Source organism: Myotis brandtii, unplaced genomic scaffold (genome assembly GCF_000412655.1).
Source record: "Myotis brandtii unplaced genomic scaffold, ASM41265v1 scaffold43, whole genome shotgun sequence".
NCBI classification, from domain to species: Eukaryota; Metazoa; Chordata; class Mammalia; order Chiroptera; family Vespertilionidae; genus Myotis; species Myotis brandtii.
The window spans coordinates 3,455,772-3,476,403 of record NW_005366455.1 but is presented as its reverse complement, the minus strand read 5'-3'; the positions used below and the strand labels follow the sequence as shown (position 1 = coordinate 3,476,403).

At 40.7% G+C, this 20,632-nt stretch overlaps 1 protein-coding gene across 1 annotated transcript in view; it reads left to right on the top strand.

Annotated features, from left to right (window-relative positions):
• Positions 1 to 20,632, top strand: part of PARD3B (par-3 family cell polarity regulator beta) — an 868,889-nt gene that overhangs the window by 755,606 nt on the left and 92,651 nt on the right. Inside the window, exon 21 of the mRNA XM_014546096.1 lies at positions 11,025 to 11,160. Coding sequence (XP_014401582.1) covers positions 11,025 to 11,160 — 136 coding nt within the window. The remainder of the gene's footprint in view (positions 1 to 11,024; positions 11,161 to 20,632) is intronic.

Below are 20,632 nucleotides of genomic sequence, written 5' to 3'. Positions count from 1 at the left end.
CTGCATATCTGAAAACGTGCAGAGGATTATTGGAAAATGTTTAAGAAAGCAGTTGATCTAAGTTTGATACCAATCAATGTATTAGTTTTTGAGTTGTTCTGAAAAGCATGCTCCTAGACAAGAGTTGTAGGAATGTGAACGTCTTTTCAAAACAACTGGAACACACTAGGAGGTGGTACTCCAAGCTGTCTCTATCCCGTAAATCCCTGGAGTCAGAAGGTCAGCGAGAGGTGACAGGGTATAGAGCTCACGTTACACCAGGCACATGAGCGCTGTGGGATGTTCTTGGATTTGGAATCCTTTGGGACCTAAGTATATGTGAACGTTTTAGGTGGCTCTTTGGAGTTGAGAATCTCTTTGGATTGGCTAATTATTATAACCTTATTTAAAATGTCTAGAGCTCAGTATTCAGCATAAAGGTGTAAAAGGAATGAAAGGAATTGGGTAATATCAAAAATGATCTTGATATATTCTTAATTGCTTTTATGCTAATCATTTCAGAATACTTCATGTAGACTTCTATGCTTATGAGATAGTATGATTTAACACCATATATGTGATCATTAAGATCGGCCCCACAATCACATATCTGTGTGACCCATATGTCCCTTCTGGGTGTTTGGGTAGTTTATTACCATATATCCCTTTAATGTGTTGGTAAGGACTAGTTTACATATCTTATGTATTTACAAGGCTTTGTCTCCAAACATTTAGTGTTGAGCTCCTAATCACAATTTTTAGCTTCTTTCAATTGAAAACCTTGTTCTTTTATATATTTTCTTCCTTTGTCACTTTTGTTATTTTCCCAAGGGAGGAAAAATAAGCCTTGTTATGTAATTAAGAAATTACTGTTTTAATCTACTGACATTTAGTTACCACAGTATACAATAGACTATCCTGACTGATATAATCCTCCAAATAAAAACATTTTTTTAAAAAAGTATGCATGCACTAAAGCATATAGAATCTGCTTATTTTCCCTGAAAATTCTGTAGTCAATTAGGTCCTATTTTCTTACAGTCTAAAAGGAAAGGTCTAGGTGGCAGCTTGGGAATCAGCGGCCTTTGATGGCATTCTGAGATCCTCTGGGAGAAGATGAGCTTATCTCTTATTTCCTCTGAGGAAGAGGGAATTTTATGGAAGCCCAGGAAATTCCCAAGGTTTTCTGGCCTGCTGCCACGAAGGCCTATTTTTCCCAGAATAGGCTCTGAAAGTTTAATTCCCATCTAAATGTCAGATATGTATTTCTAAACCTCAAGCTGTGTTTAACTTAAGCCTAGAAGATAATTTCATCTTGCAAGTCCTACACTTATTGGTGAGAATTTCTTTGTGTGTGTGTGTGTGTGTGTGTGTGTGTGTTGTAATAAAAGTTTATTTCTCCTTAAACTATATTTTGTTCAGCTCAACAATGCGAATAAGAGTTAAAGGTTTTATAGGTTTCTTCCATTTACCTTTTATCAATATTTTGCTAATTTTATTTTGGACCATAAAGCTCTTTGAAAAACCTTACGTTTCATGTAGAGTCATGTCTTAAGGTTAGTTTCTAAAGTCATTAGGTGAGACAAAAATTGTGTATAGTCGGAATAGACCTTGGAAAAACACTTAAGGTGAAGGCTGTTTTGGACCCTACCTGGCCTCTCACTAAATCCACCCCACACTGTGTCCTTGAGCACCGTGTCAGGTGGCTGTTCCCTGGTGGAGGAGTTGGCTTGCATGCAAGGGGCCATGTTGTACAAGGAATGCATATCTTGAAACATTGGAATTGAGTCCAACACAATGTCAAGGTTACATTATGAGAGGTGCTTAGGAACTGACACCAACCCGGGGAAACCAATGCGCTCATGTCCAGGGCCATGTGCTCATTACATGGACTGGCCGGTGGGAACACTAACACAACTTAAATTGCCGCACACACACACACACACACACACACACACAGATCCCCATTTTTCTCTACACTCAAATATTTGGTGCATCAGTTAAACAGTTGGGATGCAATGTCACTATATTTCAACCATGTAAGAACAGCTGTAACTACATGAATTATAATTGAGAGCATGGTTTGTTTACCATCTTTAATGAAAGACACAGTGAATGCACAGTTCCAAATTGATCCAAATCTATTTTTCTTTGCATCTATGTATGTTTGTTTTGCAAAGATGTAGAGGAGAAATGAAGGGCTAATTTTGCAACCATCCAGTGTAAACATTTCAACTAGATTTTTAGATCTTTTTTAGCAACAAAAGTTACCACATGAAACACTTGATAAATTCTTTCTGTGACCTCCACATACTTTTTGTTGTTAATAAAATTGGCAAAATGTCTCGAGACAATATGTATCCTATGTTTATACATAACTCTAAATGTGTCCAGTATTTGTGTAAATTATTTAAGGCTCAAGAATACTGCGCTGTGTTGGAGGAAATGTATTAGAATACTATTCAAAATATGAATAACTCACCTGGATATTTTATGACTAATGGCAAAACTGGCTTCTGAAATTTGAACACAGCCAGGAGGTCACTGTGCAGTATCAGAACAATGAAATTATGTGTTTCTGGCTAATAATGGTGAGTTGAAGCTGTTGTGTGTTGTTGAATTGTGAAAACACTGTCAATATCACTCCAAAGAAATTCTGCCTTTGCTGGAAACGGAGACAGAGAAGCAGGATGTTCTGATTAGAGGTGATCTGCTTAGAGATTGGCCTCGCTTTGTCTCAAGTGATAAAGAGCAAAGGTAGAGCAATGCCTTTTAACAGAAGAGGAGATGACATTGATCTGGGGAGATTCACAGTCACAACAATCAATCACATGGGAGAAAGTTGTCCTTCATGCATCAATGAGATTGCTTTCAACAATAAATGGCAGCGTGGTTCGTAGTGTGAGTAGAAATGCTTGCCATTATGCAATCGAAAGTGCCAGGGAAGGGGCCTTTATATCCACTAAGGCTTGATTCGCTGGGGGTCAAGGTCCAGTCCAGGGTTAAGGTTTCCAGGAAAAATCTGCAAGCTGTAGGAGTCAAAGTTGAATTCACCGAGTTAGGGATGGAGAAAACAAAACAAAGATCTCCAAGAGAGCAGATGCCGAAAGCAGGCAACATGTTGAGAAAGACGAAAGGTCAAGACTCAGGTTGCCATGGCAAAGCCAGGCACCCAGGTAAGCTAAGTCACGCTGTCAGGTTGTAGCTGCTAGGTCAGCATGCCCCAGGCAGCACCAGGATGGCCCGGAGGAAAAACTGTGTTCGGGATTACAGGCTGAGCGAATGCATCATTGTGCTTTGTGGTTTCTCTTCCTCTTCTAACCCTACTTGCCTATCAATCTCTCTGCACAGGTTTTTTCCAACTTCCCCACATGATCCTGACATAGGAAGTGATTTGTTGAATTCTTAGTAATTTATACAAAAACATACTTTTCAAAGTTACACATTAGCATAGAGCACTGTTTTTTCTCCTGTTCTGCCACCAGCTTTTTTTTATGTGACATTAAATATTCTCTTTAAATGGCTAAGCATTGTTCCTTCACCTTCTAAGAAGTAGAGGTCAGAGATAATTGACAAATGTATCCCCGGAAATAAAGGCAGAGTCTAGATGTGGACAGTTTGTTTTGTCTGTTAATAATATGCTTCTCTCTTTCTCTAAACTTATTACTCTTGATTGAGGAATTTTTAGGCAGTCATAGTAAGAAAGCAAAGGGCTCTTCATTTCAATGAATTATTTAATCAACAAGATAACTTAAATCTGATAGACATTAAATGTCCATATGAGGAAAGGCATATTCTTATTATTTGGGGAAACATTTTAGCAAAAATAATTTAAAGTGATAAATAGTGATGATGAATTTGGGAAGAAATTAGAAAAAAATTCCCAGATGTGATTCATGGGTCCTCAGTTGTGGGTCCCAAAATGTCACTGGATGGACTAAGCCATGAAAAATCTTACTTGTCAATGTACCTTTCAAAAAAGAAGTATTCTTTATAACAAATTGGGAGCAGGAGAAGATAGGGAATTTACATAATCATAATATTTACTGAATATTTTTACACTGGATAATTTTTAGAGCTTTTCAGGACTAAAGTATCACTTGAAGAATTCTATAGAATTAGGCCCCATTAAAAGCCATTGTTTATTATTTAAGCTCCTTTAGTGTATATGGGCCACTATATAAATGCATTTTTGCTATGAAAGGCAAATCTGTAGAGTATTAATGTAAGTGCTTTTGGGCTATAGTTTCTGTAAATCTTCAAAAGCCTTTTGAATTAATGAGCCTGAATGCAGTTATAAGAATCTCTAGGGACTTTTATTTGACAGGGATCTTTAGCACCAACAGAAAATAAGTAACAGTTGTGTCCATGACTGTCTGTCTTCGACGGAATAGTCTTTTCCAGAAACTAGTTTAAAGTAAAATTGGTCAAATAAGATTGCATATAGATTTTATTTTAGATTATATTTCATTTGTGTTATCGGGAGTGTTAGTGACCCAGAACACAGGTTCTTTGAGAAGTCTGTTCCCACTTTAAAAAAAAAATGCCCTGTTTTCTAAGGCAACAATGGTACTACTAAAATTGAAGTTTATAACAATGATAATTTTTAGGCCCTTGAATGCAAAAAACAAACAAACAAACAAAAAACAACAACCCGAGGGGTGGGGGAGTGGGGACAAACAGGAAAAGATTGGCATCCTGGCATTCTTAAAAGGCTACAGAAATGTTTTTCTTCACCCCATATCTTTCAAGAAGCTTAACCCTTTTTAAGAAAACCTTTAAAATCCCACCCTTTTATATACAGAAAGGTTGACACCATATTTATATAATTAAACATTTAGTGATAAACCTCAAAATAACATTTTACAGCAACTTCATACAAAATTAAAGAGTCTATGCAACCCCAAACTTACAAATACTCCCTGTTCTGATTATTGTTGGCATGTACTCATCTAATTCACATCGTTTTGTTCAGTGACTTCGTAAGGATTGCCACATCCAGGGAGGAATACTCCTGTGAAGGCTCCATTTTACAAAGACTATTTCGTAACCACATCCTTTCTGGACCCCAGGCTGGTACTTGCAAATGAGGGCTGTCCTCACCAAAGGCAAACACCTCTGCAGACGCAGAGCTGCAGGTCTGAAAACAGCACGGCTCATTGGAATTAACCACGTGCCATTTAATCACAGTTAGTGTGCACGTCTTTACATACATGCCTACTAAGGCATACACACAAAATCACCCCAAGTTAATTCACAAGCCCAACAGTGGTTCATTGTCAGTGATCAGCTCCCCCTTATTCAGTCGGGGTGAACTTTCCCGGGAGTGGCCTTGGCTGCCAGTCTGTCCTGGTCCCCATCCAGCACTTCTCTCTCTTTCTTGTGGGATCTTTGTCCCATGTGGATTCTCTTTCACACCCCATTCAGTTTTATTCCCATTTTCCACATAAGCCTGTTAAGATGTAACATTAATTATCCAGAACTCTCTGTCTGCAGTTGCTCCAACATCATTCTTGAGTGAATATGGACTTTGTTGCATGTCTTTCTATTGCTTTGGCTACTTTTACTTCTATTTTTATGGCACAGATCTGTGCAGATAAAAGTGTATCAGAAGGTAGGGCTATAAATGTGCTCTGCTAAGTTCCCTCTGCCTGGACACGCCTGTGATCTGCTGCTAGAAATGCCTGCTGCGTTTTAGTGCCTTTCTGGCGAGGCAACATGATATGGTAGAAGTGACTCAGGGTTTGCAGTCACCCAACCGCTGGCCCACTGCTCAGCAATCATGCTGCTCAACTTCTCTGAGCCTCGTGTGCTCACCTGTGAAATGTCAGTAACAGCGTCGTCCTCACAAATGTGATGGAGAGTTAAGTGAGATGAAGTATGTAAAGCATTAGTATTAAACTTAGGGTGTTACAGGAACTTAATAAATATTGCTTTCCCTTTTCCAGCCTGCAGCAGTAATGGGAGGAGACTCTGGCAAGCCCAAATGAACACGCGTCTTAAAGTGAACTTCAATTGAGTTCATTATGAACTGGGAAGAATGAGATTAAATTTTGAAGGAGCAGATGATGCCTCACTGTGATATTCATTGCATATGGGCACATATTACTCTAGGTGGCTATGAAGAAAAAGATATGGCTAATGAACTCCATTACAGCTCTAAACTCTGTCCAGCTCTCAAGTGCTATAAGAAGAGCCTGTGTAACTGCATGTCTGTCTTTTATTAAAATACTAGAGGCCCAGTGCATGGATTCGTGCACTGGTGGGGTCCCTCGTCCTGGCCTGTGCCCTCTCGCAACCTGGGACCCCTCAGGGAATGTCGGACTGCCAGTTTCGGCCCAATCCCCACAAGCCAGACCGAGGGACCCCACCAGTGTACAAATTCGTGCACTGGTGCTCTAGTATGCATATAAGATATTTGGTTAATCTCTTCACGCCCTCCCCCCTCCCCCTTTCCCTCTGAGATTCGTCAGTCTGTTCCATGTTTCCATGTCTGTGAGTTGAGCATCTGACCCCTAGTGGTCAGAGTGCGTCATAGCTACTGGTTGAACAGTTGAACAGTCACTTAGGCTTTTAAATATAGATATTTTTATTGATTTCAGAGAGGAAAGGAGAGGAAGAGAGAGCTAGAAACATCAGTGATAAAAGAGAATCACTAATCGGTTGCCTCCTGCATGCCCCACCCTGGGGATCGAGCCAGCAACCTGGGCATGTGCCCTGACTGGGAATCCAACCATAACCTCCTGTTTCATTGGTCAAAACTCAACCACTGAGCCACACCGGCCTGGCTACATGTCTGCCTTTAAAGATAATGGTATAGCCAGTATAATTTACAAGAAATCACTACAATATAAATCTGTTTTGTTACACAGTTTAAATTCATTTTACATAAAATTTCAGCACATTGAAAGTATAGGAGTGGCCTGATCACCTACATATAAATACAGCTATAATACGAGCCTTTCTTTTTTATAAAATGGCTAACTTTATCCAGTGAACAATTAATACAGAAAGGCAAATTTTTTATCTAGCAATGTGGAGATGGGGTTATTGATGCTTTGCCCGATGTTATATGGTTGCAAGAGTATTTGAGTTCCATCATAATCTGACATCACTTTTGAAGCTATTAGGCAAAATATTTTCTAGAATCACTACTGCTAAGTCCCATAAAGCCAGAAAAATAAACAGATAACATGTAATAAAGGAAGGAAAGTAGGAGTCCTCAGAAAGTAAGTTCTTAAGGCTAGGGTTAACTTTCATTCTGGGCTAGTATGTGGCTTGCAGACCCAGTCTCTAAGATATCTATAATAATAAAAGCATAATATGCTCATTAGACCAGATGTCCTTCTGGATGACCTTCCGGACAAAGCCGGGGCTATGAGGGAAGCATGGGTCCTGGGCGCCTGTTGGCGGCCAGAGAGAAGCCTGGGTCCCAGTTGCCAGAGGGAAGCCAGTGCCGGCAGCCGGGGGAAGGAAGGCCTACTCTTGCACGAATTCCGTGCATTGGGCCACTAGTAGATAAGATAAAGGAAAAGACCTAGGTTGGAGATAGTACACGTTGGTGGGAAGATTAGTTTTTGAAGTCAGACAAACCTTGGTCATCATCTATTAGCCATGATTCCTCATCTCTGTTGAGCAGAACAATAAAACCTACCTTTTGCCCAGCTGGCATGGCTCAGTGGTTGAGCATCAACCTATGAACCAGGAGGTCATGGTTTGATTCCCAGTTGCAGGCTCAATCCCCAGTGTGGGGCATGCAGGAGACAGCCAATCAATGATTTTTTTCCCATCACTGGTGTTTTTCTCTCTCTTTCTCTCCCTCTCCCTTTCTCTCTGAAATCAATAAAAAATATATATATTTAAAAAAAAACACCTTTCCATTTTATTTGATATATTGAGCTATTTACAGCACCTGTTACACAAGAATTGGAAATAAACTCAAGTGCCAGCTCTTGCAGCTTGGTAGTGGCTTTCTGAAGTTCTCAGAAGGATCCTAAGATCATGTCTAGGGTCTCTGGGAAAGAATGCTGTCATTGATTAGTGATGTCTGCTCTGGGCAGAAAATGGAGTAAATAAAAGTCTGTATCAATATATTTACTATGTAAGTTTCTATCAATTATAACTATTATGATTATTGTTGCTATTATGACAATGGTATTTTTATATTTATTTTCACATTTCTGCATCCTTAACACAAAATGGAATCAATTAACTGCTTTGATAACAATAGCTGTGTATATCACTTTTATTTATGTGATGGTGAGCTTTTGTATATTATCTGCAGAGAAGAGCTAAAAAATGAAACCAAAATTTGCTGTTCCTAATTTTATTATATAAACCACCCACTTGGAAAAAATATGATACAGGTACTAACAGTAGAATGGGGGTTGGAGAGGAAAAGAAAAAGAAGAGACAATGTTGAGATGTAGTTCCAGGTTATGACAGATGTGTACGGTGTCCATATCTTCTTTAAAATATCCACAGGAGGGAGAAGGGACAGCTTGTCTTGCACTGAGATGGTTCATGACTTTCTAGTGGCTTTTTTTTCCTATTTTTTTTTCTCTGAGGCCAGATTTCTTTTCTGGGTAAATAGTCATGTTCCTGTCAACCATAAGAGATTTTCTGAATCCTAAACAGCTGATTTTGTATTCTTGCCCCAATCCCTCTCTTTGAGAACTAAAATCTGATTGAACCCATATTTTAAAATTTATGTATTTATAGATATATAGAATAGTTTACAGTCTGAGTATGTTTTCTTTCTCCACCACAAATGTAGGAAAGTGGTGGGTTTTGTGTTTTTTAAAATGATGCCTCAATCAGTTTCTTTTTTTTTCCTTTATTACCGATGACCTCTTTCTGCTTGAATTCAGTGCTTCAGTTTCTCTGGGTAAAATAATAGATTATGTATGTGATGTTTGCACTGTGTTGACTAAACTTATCTGGTGAGTTTGACTGCTGCTCATGCTTTCACGTAATCAGCAGACGCTGCACATTGGATACGGGTATCATAGCTCCTCATACTCAGGAGTGAGGCAAGCTGTTCCAGAGAGCTTTCTGTAGTTTGGAAAAGCATATCAGGCCTTCCAACTTTTTTTCAAGTGCTCAAGAAAAACTTCTATTAAAAAAAAAAAAAGAAAAGCATGGTATAGAAACAGAATTATTTGAGAGTTTTGAAATACATATTGAAAAAATATAAAGGTATGTGATCTATAAAGGTTTGTCATTTCTTTTTTTTTTTTTCAATGTTTCTCTCTCTCAAATCGATAAATTTTTTTTTTTATATATAGGTTTGTCATTTCTTAATCAAAGGCATCAGCTACTCAGTGTATAGGGTACGTAGAAAGCCTAGAACCAGATACTAATTTTGTAGAGAGGTTGGAAGATATCAACACGTGGTCCTGCTTTTAATTAACTTACAATCTAGTTTGGGAAGAATATTTTTCCTCCAAAAGATGTTTAATCATCATTTTCTTGTTATAGTTTACTAGTATAATTTTAAGTGTTTTAACAAAATAGTAGTTTCCCTCTTTCTATTGCTTTCAGAGGTTTTATTTTATATCTTACTTAAACTTAAAACTCAACTGTAATATTGGGGGATGTTTTGGGCACGTAAAGCTCTTCACAATGGGGCCCCTACTTACCTTTCTCAGTCACACCTGTCTCTCTTTCCTGCTCCACCCATATGCTCTGTATACTAGGGCAGTGATTCTTACAGACTCATGAAATACGAGTATCATTATGGTTGTTGTTACAAATTGAGTTAAAATACTAAATTTTGCAAGGGATATGCTTTTGTCACTAAAGTAAATTCAAAATGTCCCAGATCACCAACACACGCACGTTTCTTCTACTGTGCTTCCTCAATAAGTGAGGAAAGAGAGCATATGCCACCTGATATGTGCATGTGGCAGGACAAATGAAGCTGAGACCGCTGCTTGCCCCAAATAACTTACTTGCATTCCCCAAAGCAAGATGCTTTCTCATTTCTGTCCTTTACACTGCCCTTTCCTCTGTCCAGAGTTTCCTCATCTCCCCCAACTGTTGAGTACCTTGTCTAAGTTTACTAAGCAGTCTGCTTCCTCACTGTGCAGACTCTGTTATAGCACCTGTCATAGTGGGTTGTAGTCTTTATCACTATCTGTCCCCTAACTCCCAGACTGTGAGCTTTTTGCAGACAAGGACTGTGAATTGTCCATTTTTACTTTCCCAGATCTTAACTTAAGGTCTGACACAATAGGGCTCTCAGTTATACCTCAGATGAACCAAAGAAGTTGAACAACTGTGAGTTCTGCCTATCATTCCTTTCTTGTTTCCTAGCCCTGAATTGTATCTCATGATGTTGGTTCTATTGAAATGAGGGAGACAAATACTAGCTAAAATGGAGCCACTGGCTGACCAGTTTGGGGTTTAGTGGATGGGTCACTGGAGAATCTATAATTCCTGAGAGGAAGAAGTGGTAAAGTAGAGAGAGAACCTTGGACTATTAAACAAGTGGACACGTTCTACTATCACCCGCTTTCTCTTTTTCTTTTTTACTTTTTGGCATGGCTTACACATTGACATGTACATGTACCTCACCCACCCACACTCTAAAAATGCATGAGTCTCATTGAATTGAACACTGGCACATGCCAACTCTGTGTCACATCCAATCTTCAGGTCAAGCACCTGGTCTCAAATAGGCAATAGTTAGTTGAGAAAATGAGATACCCACATGAAAATGTAACCAAGTTTTGTGGGTGTGACTATAAGAAAAATGTGATGGCTCTTTTAATTGCTCTAAAGGTCAGGACCTTTTCTTACCTTCACACTCAAAAGGCACTTACTAAGCTCAAGTCAGATGTTCTGACCCTTGAAGCTAAAGGTATGCATGTCAGGACTGGTTTTTGTTCATTGTTATTACTGATTTCACAGTTTTTCTAGCATATTTGACTGACATTATTGAATCTTCCAAATGCAGATGTCAGCTCCTTTAACAAGAAGATCAAAAAGTGAGTTTCCAGGGTGACATGCACTGTGTGACCGTGTTTGTTTGTGTTCTGTAGTGGCTATCCCATGAGTGGAGGTGCTGATCGCATCCAGAAGTTGCGGAAGGAGTATTATCAGGCTCGGAGGGAAGGTTTCACATTATATGAGGACGACGAAGGAAGAGCAAGGCCATCTGATTATGACCTTCACTGGGTAAGCCCATGCCTAACTCCAATTATTGAATTTACTAGTATCTTTACTGAGATAGTTTAGAGCAGAAGAACACGGCCAAGGATGATCTAAATATATCGTTATATTTGGGTTACCCCAACCACAGCCATTCCATTCCTATTAGTCCACCACACCCTCTCCCACAGAAGTTGTTCACATAAATCAAACCACACTAATGCACAGTAGTTCATTTTAATTGCTCTCATATTTACTCCCTGTTGGACTTGTATACCAACTTGGAGGGGAGCAGATGTTTGCTGTTTTAAAGAGGACAAGGAATCTTTGTCATCATCTACTGCACCCTAATCTTTGCCCTCCATCTTGGGTCTCAGACATCTGGGCAAACATTAATGGAACATGCAACATAAGTCATTAAGCCTTTGAAAAATGGGTATTAGAGTACATTTCAGAAGGGTTGTCTTCAGAGATATCAATTGTTTGTACATCACACCTGAACAATTCAGATTTTGCTGATCTTACCAGACTCCAAGATCATTTTATTTTGAGGCAAGGGCAATTTTTGTATTAGAGGATTCTCTTTACCAATCCTTCAGCATTTGGGAACAGAAAAGAATATTTTGACCTCTAGAGAGGTAAACTTTGTGTTTGTTTTTTTCAGGATAGTGATTCATTCTCCTATCATTTTCAAGAAGGCAAAGCTGTACTTACAAAATACATTTGACTCTTGAGCATCCACAAAAATGCCCAAGAGAAGGGTGCTTAGAGTTGATTAAAAGTACATGTTGCCCTGGCCAGTGCGACTCAGTTGGTTGGGCATCATCCAGTGCACCGATTCGATTCAATTCCCAATCAGGGCACATGCCCAGGTTGGGGCCTCAATCCCCGGTATGGGCATGCAGGAGGCAGCCATTCAATGTTTCACTCTCACATTGATGTTTTTCTCTCTCTTGCTCTCTCCCTCTCCCTTCATCTCTCTCTAAAAATCAAATCTTTTAAAAGGTATATGTCACATACTTAAAATAGTGCCAGAGACTGGGTTTTGGTGTTCAATAAACATTAGCTCTCATTGTTGCCATCATTGCTGGAGCAGAGCTGTGTGTGGTAATAGTGACGGCCTCTTCGTGAGTCAGCTCTCACTCACCCTCTTTGATGACCACTGCCTTCTGCTACAGTTCTTAGTGCTTTCTTGAGAACCATATAAAGAACTCTCTTATTCCTGGTGGCCACTAAAGACACCAGCTCTTTTGAAGGGCAAACCTGTTTTTGAAAAGTTTTCTGATGTTCACACTCCTATTTATGCTCACAAGGTCAGGGTTGGAAGAGCAGAGTCCGGTGACTGAGCTGATTGCCTCTGGTGTTCACTTCAGTGCTGTGGCTTCCTGTGTGCAGCCCTCAGCACGTTCCCACTGCTGTTTAAGAGCCAGTCTGAGCATTCGGCACTGTTGTGCAGAGCATATAAAACTCCCAGCACCAGTAGGTTCTTCCACGTGCGATAGACTTTAAAAACACTCATCAGAAAGGCATAGTAAGGATTGGCAACCTTCTACCAAATGGCTACCACCTCTTCCAGAGATAGGCATCTTGCGGCTATAGGTCAAAACAAACAGCTACTTATTGGCTTGATTACAGACATTTGAATTAAACAGAATGACATTAGCAGTGATGAGGCAACCGGTCACTGATATTCTCAGTAGCAGAAGAAAACAATTCTCCAGAATAACAATGGAGAGAACCGTTCACTACTAACTTAATTTGAGGTCGACTTACTGACTTTGATGAGAAGTTCTGCTCCCTCAATCAAACAAGCAAGCAATGAAATAAAGGGAAGTAGTTTCCCCAAAACCAAAAGGGAACACCATGCCCAATGCATTGAAAAGTCCTCCATCTCAAAACCACTATGAGCAACAGAACACAAGTAATTTTAGAGTAAGCAGTCCTGCTTTTTTTACCTGATTTTATTTTATCTCTTCATTAGAAGCTGAAGGGATGAAAATACTTAACCTGCATGAGACATAAAGTGTTCTCTGATCTTCACCAAACTTGAGTTAGATATCTACACACTTGGGTTCTTCCTACCTTAATGATTCTATTTTTATGCCAAGTAAAAGTGTAAGTAGAAACACAAGCTAGTGAGTAAAGAAGTATCTCTATTTTAATTTGTGTTTCCCATGCTCAGATGTGTTGAGCGTTGCCAAAAGTGCCTGATTTTATGTTTCCCAGACAATTGGGAACAAAGGCTTCCCAAAGGGATGCTTGGTAAATGCTGTGTCATAAAAGACGAGAGCTCTTTGTCATTGCCTGAGATACTCCAAACCAGGGATTAGCATCTCAGCGTCCTTTCCTGTCCTCTCCCCAAGCCAAGGAAAAACACTAGTATCTTTTGTCCAGCATAAGCCTGAGAAATCGCACTGTTGTCTTGCTACTTTTGGAGAGATCTAGGAAAGCAAGTTTAGAAAGTTAACATTTCATTCCTATTAGTCCGCCAGATCCAACAAGGCAGCTTTTATGAATGAGACCGTGGCTCCTGAATCGTGCTGGTCTTCAGAATCACTTGTTAAAATCTGATCCACAGTCCACTCAGGGGAGGGGTGGGGCCCAGGTGCTTCTCTGGGTTGACCTCAAGATTTCTGACCCACAATTCTAAAATTACAGCATTAATTCCAGTCGATTCAGTAAGCACCAAAGAAGTTCGGCTTCTCTAATAAGATCATCCCATGGACATGTCATCAGAAGACACTTTCATGGGCTCAGAACCCCCCAAGTCCCATTGAGAGTCCTAACAAATATTCCCAGTCAGTGATACTGGGGAACTTCTGAACTGTGGAGAAGGAAATTGGGAAGATAAGTTACCTAATAACTACATTGAAATTAGTTTTAAAATAGGCCTGAAGAATGTGAGTGTGCTCACAAAAGTCTTTAAGCCAAAATGATGAAAGCAATCACTTGATGAAGACCTATGATTATTTTTAAAAGAAAATATATTTTTGTCCATGAGACTAACAGTCTTTCTTTGGCTGGCCTGGGACTTTTACCTAATAACTACATTGAAATTAGTTTTAAAATAGGCCTGAAGAATGTGAGTGTGCTCACAAAAGTCTTTAAGCCAAAATGATGAAAGCAATCACTTGATGAAGACCTATGATTATTTTTTAAAAGAAAATATATTTTTGTCCATGAGACTAACAGTCTTTCTTTGGCTGTCCTGGGACTTTCTGGATCTTTCCTGGCCATCTTCTTGGTCGTTCTCTCCATTATCACACCTGCCCACTGGCCCAAAGCTGAAGACTTATCCCACTGTCCTCTCAGATTCTCCCTTGCTCTGGCATCCTTCTATTTTCCTCCTTTTTTATCTGTGTCTCCCACTCAATGTTAACAAATATTCACTCAGACTTAGTGTAGGCCAAGTGCTGGTAACAGGAATATAATACTACCTCTACCTTGGAGAAGCTCACAATCCAGTCATGAATACAGCCATCTAAGCCCAAACAGGACACAGACAATAATCTAGGTGAGGAATGCTATTGATAGAGAGGTACTCGCTTCCACATGAGCTTGGAGAAATAGCAGTGAACTCTGTTGGGGCAGGGTTGCAGCAAGGGAAGGCTCTAGAGACCATCTGAGAGTGGCCTCAGCAGACATACTTTGTTCTTTTTCTCTCAAATTCATTGTGGTGTGTTTTTTTTCCCCCAAAGGAGCTCCTGATTTATTCCCTTTATTTGTGTTAAAATCAATGAATACACACAGATTGCAAGATCTGTAAATATGGACATGAGACCTTAGAAATCTTTTCAGCCAGTCTGTTGTGGAGCTGTTTTCCCATGTAGGCTCTGAAAAGCTGTAAAGAGCAAATTGGGAGCATTTCAATGGCTGCAAGTGAAAAGGCCTGGTGGGTTTGTATGGGTCCAATTAAGTAAGCAAGATATGCTAGCTGTGAAGTGTTCAAATTTGCCAAAAGAAAACATAATACCTGGTATCTGCTGGTATTTTATTTTCCTGAAAACTTGTTAAGACTGTCACAGTCCTCTGGCAGTAAACTGCTGTGTTTTATTTTTTTGTGATGTTTCTTTTTTATTAGCAGATAAAGATTATCTGCTTATTTAATAGCCACATGAATATCCTGTACGTAATTTCAGAAATGAGATGGCGTTAGAGTTTTCTAAAAATATTAGTACCTTTATTACTGTCTTTTTTAAAGAGCTGCATGGAATATATCATACCTCCTCCCAGCTTTTTTTTTTTTTAACTCTGACTAAATTAGAAGAATGTTTATCTAAAGAAGGGGTTTGTAGATACATGGATGGGAAGGAGGTATGCTACTTTCCACTGTCTTAAAAGACATGGTGATTTATCTTCCTGGCAAAGGGGGTTGATTCAGGAAGGTGATGGTTGGGTGAGTAAATGAAAACATTCTGTAAGATCTGTTCACCTTGTTATGAAGATGGTCTAGGAACATACTTGGCAGCTGTCTGGATGCCGAAAGAAGCATCCGGTGAATTCTGCAGCCGGAAGAAAGGGAGAACAGGATGCTGAGGTCATGCTAACCATCTTGAGGAAGGGATCTAGGATGGAATGTGTACTAGCCACACAAGGATAAAAACCATCAGAACGTTGTTTTCTAACAATGAGAAATAAGAGAAATGCGCTCCTCATGTCAGTGGGCCAACACAGCATTGAGAAGGCCTTTCCCTTCAGGTATTTATTTTCCTGTTTATCATCAGAAAGAACACATCTATTTGTCGCCTAGATAAAAAGAAAAAGAAGTATTGTCTCCTGGTCTGGGGGCTTTGAGCTATCCCAGGAACCCACCTGGCTTCACTGAGTTGTTTATGAGAAGTTACCAGGCCTTTGGCTACTTATTTAGATAGGCAAGTTAAAAGTTTGATTCGCCCCAGGGCTGGGAATTTGCTCCAGAAGAAGGCAGTAGAATTTTTTGAAAGGACTCAAAGTGATTCTCAGTCTGTGGGTAGAATTGCTCTACCTATATCCCCTTGGATTATTTTTTGTGACAAGATCATATTCTATACTAGTGCCCCAGTGCACAGATTTGTACACATTGAAAGGAAATTAATTAGAAGGTGGCCAGCAGGGTGGGACTGGGCAAGATGGGTTGGGCATGCTCTGGAGCCAACCTCCCGAGGTCCCTCCCCAGCCAGCCACACCTGGGACAGCACCATGGCTCAAAGGGTGTCTGCGGAGTGAGCGGGGTCCTTCCGGCAGGTGGGGTCCCTCGGCCTAGCCTGCAGGGATCGGGCCGAAACCGGCTCTCCGACATCCCCTGAGGGAACCTGGATTGCGAGAGGGTGGTTCTCAGGTGATGCACCCCGGAATCGGGTTCCCTCCTCTCTGGTTCTGGGGTGTGTCACCAGAGAACCGCCGCTGCCAAGTCACTGCAGCTTGGCAGCTCCTGTGTTGAGCATCTGCCCCCTGGTGGTCAGTGTGCATCATACCTACTGGTCAGTCAGATGGTCGGACAGTTGCTTAGCCTTTTATATATATAGATACATATATCAAATTCATGTTAGACACCTAAAACTAATGGATTGCTATATGTAAATTATATCTCCATTAAAAATACCATTTTATTATTAAAATCTTTAAAATATGGAATGAAGTAAAGAATTGGAGTCATCAAATGTATGCATCCAGAAACTGCTGCAGTTTGGCTCCTGCCTTGAAATAACCACCCACTTCTCTGTGGATGAGTTCTCTCAAGCTCAATAAACAGTTCCTCCCAGTGTGGCCCTCCATCGGTAGATTACTGCTGCCCCTGATTTCCTCAAATAGCTGAACTGAGAAGTGGAAGAGGTTCCAAGACAGGGGAAAAAACACACCACTGTGTCCATAAACTAGGTGGGTTTTGAGGTTTGATGGAGCTTGGTGTTGGTAGAATATTCAGTGCCACTTAGAGAGTTGGGACTTACCGAGATTACAGGAAATACTGAACATTTGAGGTAAGAAGAGGACAAAAATAAATTGAAGACTTGTTGTTTGGTTGGTCATTTTAGTTCATTTATATTCCAATGTGGATTTCATAGGAACATGTTGACGTATTAGCTATATAGGAGAAGATCATGTGAGCAAAATTCTAGCTTTCAAACAGCGTAAATCATTTTGAAGGGAGGCAACATGTTTATAGGCAATCCCCAGCATAGACATAAACTGTGCTTCAGAAACCCATTTAGAAATTGCCAATTTGGAACTGGGAATGGTTTCCCAAAGGGAAACAATTATTGATTGTAGGGTCCCAGACCAGCTTACAAAAGCCCCTTAAAATCCAATAACCTTGTGCTAATCATAGCAGGAACAGGGAGACAGCTGAGCCCAGAGGAGGAGAAGGAAATGCCCTTTTTACTTCTTTCCTTGATACACTTTTAAAATATTCTCTAGCCTCTTCCTATCTACCAATCCTTAGGAGTGTCTCGCCAGGTGTACTGACCCTTAAACACCCCTATCTCCCCATCCTGACACACCTCTTAAGCCCCCTGCTCCCCCCCAAGTGCTTGGGAGTCCAACAGTACCTCTCTGCTCCATCCTCCACCACAGTCACCCTTCTCTCTGACCCATAAAGGTCCTTAACACTCCCTGAGAGACTTCTCTGTTTAAAGAAGACACTTGATTAACCTGATTAAGTGCCAAATTGGGTACTTAGGGCAAGTCTATGAGAAGGGAGCAGGAGAGGAGCTAATGGAGTCTCCCCCTGGAACTGTCCCCTTATGAAGCAGAGGAAAGGCCCGTGGCCGTTAGGTCATATTCCTGATGTCTTGTTGCCACTCCACAGCCTGAAGTTCCTCCAGAGCCTCTCTGTTATACACTGAGCCCAGGTCCCCAGACCTCCCAGTCTGACGGGCTGGCCAGCGGCACTGATTTCTCCTACAAACGGGTCCTCACACCCCCTCAAGGAAGGATGTTGTTTCTAAGTCTGTCCTCTGTGGCCCGTGGCCAGTACAACTACCATGCGCCAGGACGCCTCAGTCAGAGCTATCTGAAACTCTGCCCTGAGGTAGCTACTCTGAACCTCTCCTGGCTTCCCATCAGCCTTTCTAAGCCCACAGCTGGCCTGAACTTGACCTATGATAATATGGCAGGTATGGGAAACGCAATGTGTGAGCACGGACCCTGAGGCCAAACTGCCCGCATTCACATCCAGGCCACACCGCATGCGAACTGGAACTTTGGGCGATTCATTTGACCTCTTAGTCTCCTTTCACATTTGTACAATAGCATGGTGACAATTAAGTGATTACTACATGGAAAGCACTTTGAATATGTCTGGCATGTAGCATGTGTTCAGTAAATGTGAGGAGTGTAAGTAGTACTCACACTGAGGTGTTTAGGAAGAGTATGTTCCATTAGCCAGCACACCATTCTATCTTAGTCATCATCAGAGCTTAATTACAATGTCCTGGGACATGGTACAACACACGAAGCGTTTGGGAGGCCTTCCGGGCCAGCTCACTCTGGTGACCACTGAGGTGGCCACAGTCCCTCGGGTAGTGACTGGCAGGCTGGTTGTCAGGTCCTTTTGACAAAGTCCCTTGGTCAAAAGGTCAGTTTCTAGTTCCCTCTCTCACACACACAACTTTTCCTTCAGAAGGGCACGCCTTTCATCCCTGACACTGGGGGCACACTAATCTTTTTTATGATCTTATGCTAAAATCAAAGACCAGAGACCAGAAAAAAGTTAGAAACTTCTCCTTTCAGCTCTGCAAAAACCCTAAAGCAAAGAAATCCCAGGGTCTAGTTAAGGTCTTAAAATGGGAGGGAAATGCAAAGAAAATATTTATAAATTATTTACTCAATAAATTATACTACAACCAGATGCATAGTAAAACTATTTACTCAGTGCTGCTGTCAATACCTTATCGCAATTAATCCAGACAACAATCCCAGGAGGGGATTGGAGCTGTAATCCTATGTACAGATAAGAAAACTGAGTCTTTAGGACTTTGCACTGTCCTCACACAGTTGTTAGCAAAGCTGGTTTTCTCATCGGTGCTGACTTCTGGTGGAAATGGACAGGAAGGAGGACGCTGTGGCAGCAAGGTTCCAGCCTTTCTTTTACATGAGAAGGTTGAGAGGGAATCTCTGATTATTCATTTGCAAACACCATAAAAACTGTTTTCTACCTCTGCCAAACTCCTCTTTAATTATCCCTCTTTGTTTTTTAACCTAATAGTATTGGACCAAAACCAGATTTTGGTATCATTTCATCAGTTCTCTGTAAAAGCCTAAATGAAATCATTCTTTTTATGCTCTAATCAAATAAGTTAGCCTATCCCTGGCTGAAACCCAAACCAAAATACCAAAAGGCAGAAAGCAGAGGTTCAGAACCACATTATTTTTCCATAATATGTCAAAAGACCCTGTGCTGTACTTACATTGGAGTAAGAAGAGAACCCTTTCTGCTTCTAATGAGCAATTAATGCCAGCTCAGGATGTCGAGTTTAGAATCGGTTAACTTCCCCCAAACCACAACCGTTTGTGTTGGATCATGAAACCCCAAAGCTACAACTTCTACAATAATCACATTCTTTTCTTCAACTGCAATGGGAGAAATGACCATTTTATGGAACATAGGAAAAACCATAGCCGAGACTCCTATGAATTCCAGATTCCCTAAACTGTTCTCAACTTAAACAGGGGGCCAGTTCACTGTCCCTCAGACCGTTGGAGGGCCGGACTATAGTTTTAAAAAAAAACTATGAACAAATTCCTATGCACACAGCGGTGGCAAAAACACCCGGCAGGCTGGATAAATGTTTTCGGCGGGCTGCATGTGGCCCGTGGGCCATAGTTTGAGGACCCCTGCGGCCTAAACTGTTCTCAACGCTGTTTAAAATCAGTTGGCTATGTTTTATTTTTGCGGAGCTCAAAAGTCCTGAAATCAGCTTTGGGCACTAAATTTTTTAAATGAGAACGTTTGCAGTAGAAAATTGAAAATCCACTTACCTGGCATTTAAAACATGCATGCCACCAAACCATGAGGACAATTAAAACTCTACGTGAGCCCAGCCAATGTGGCTGAGTGGCTGAGTTGTTTAAAATCAGTTGGCTATGTTTTATTTTTGCGGAGCTCAACAGTCCTGAAATCAACTTTGGGCACTAAATTTTTTAAATGAGAATGTTTACAGTAGAAGATATGAAAATCCACTTACCTGGCATTTATAACATACGTGCCACCAAACCAGGAGGACAATTAAAACTCTACATGAGCCCAGCCAATGTGGCTGAGTGGCTGAGCATCCACCTAAGAACCAGGAGGTCATGGTTCAATTCCAGGTCAGGGCACATGCCAGGATTGCAGGCTCGATCCCCAGAAGGGGGCGTGCAGGAGGCAGCCGATCAATGATTGTCATCATTGGTGTTTCTATCTCTCTTTCCTTCTCCCTTCCTCTCCGAAATCAATAAAAATAAAAAATAAAAAAAATAACTCTATGTGAGCCATATTTGTGTTCCGATTCCCTAGCTCAGAACAAACTTCCACAGCCTCCCG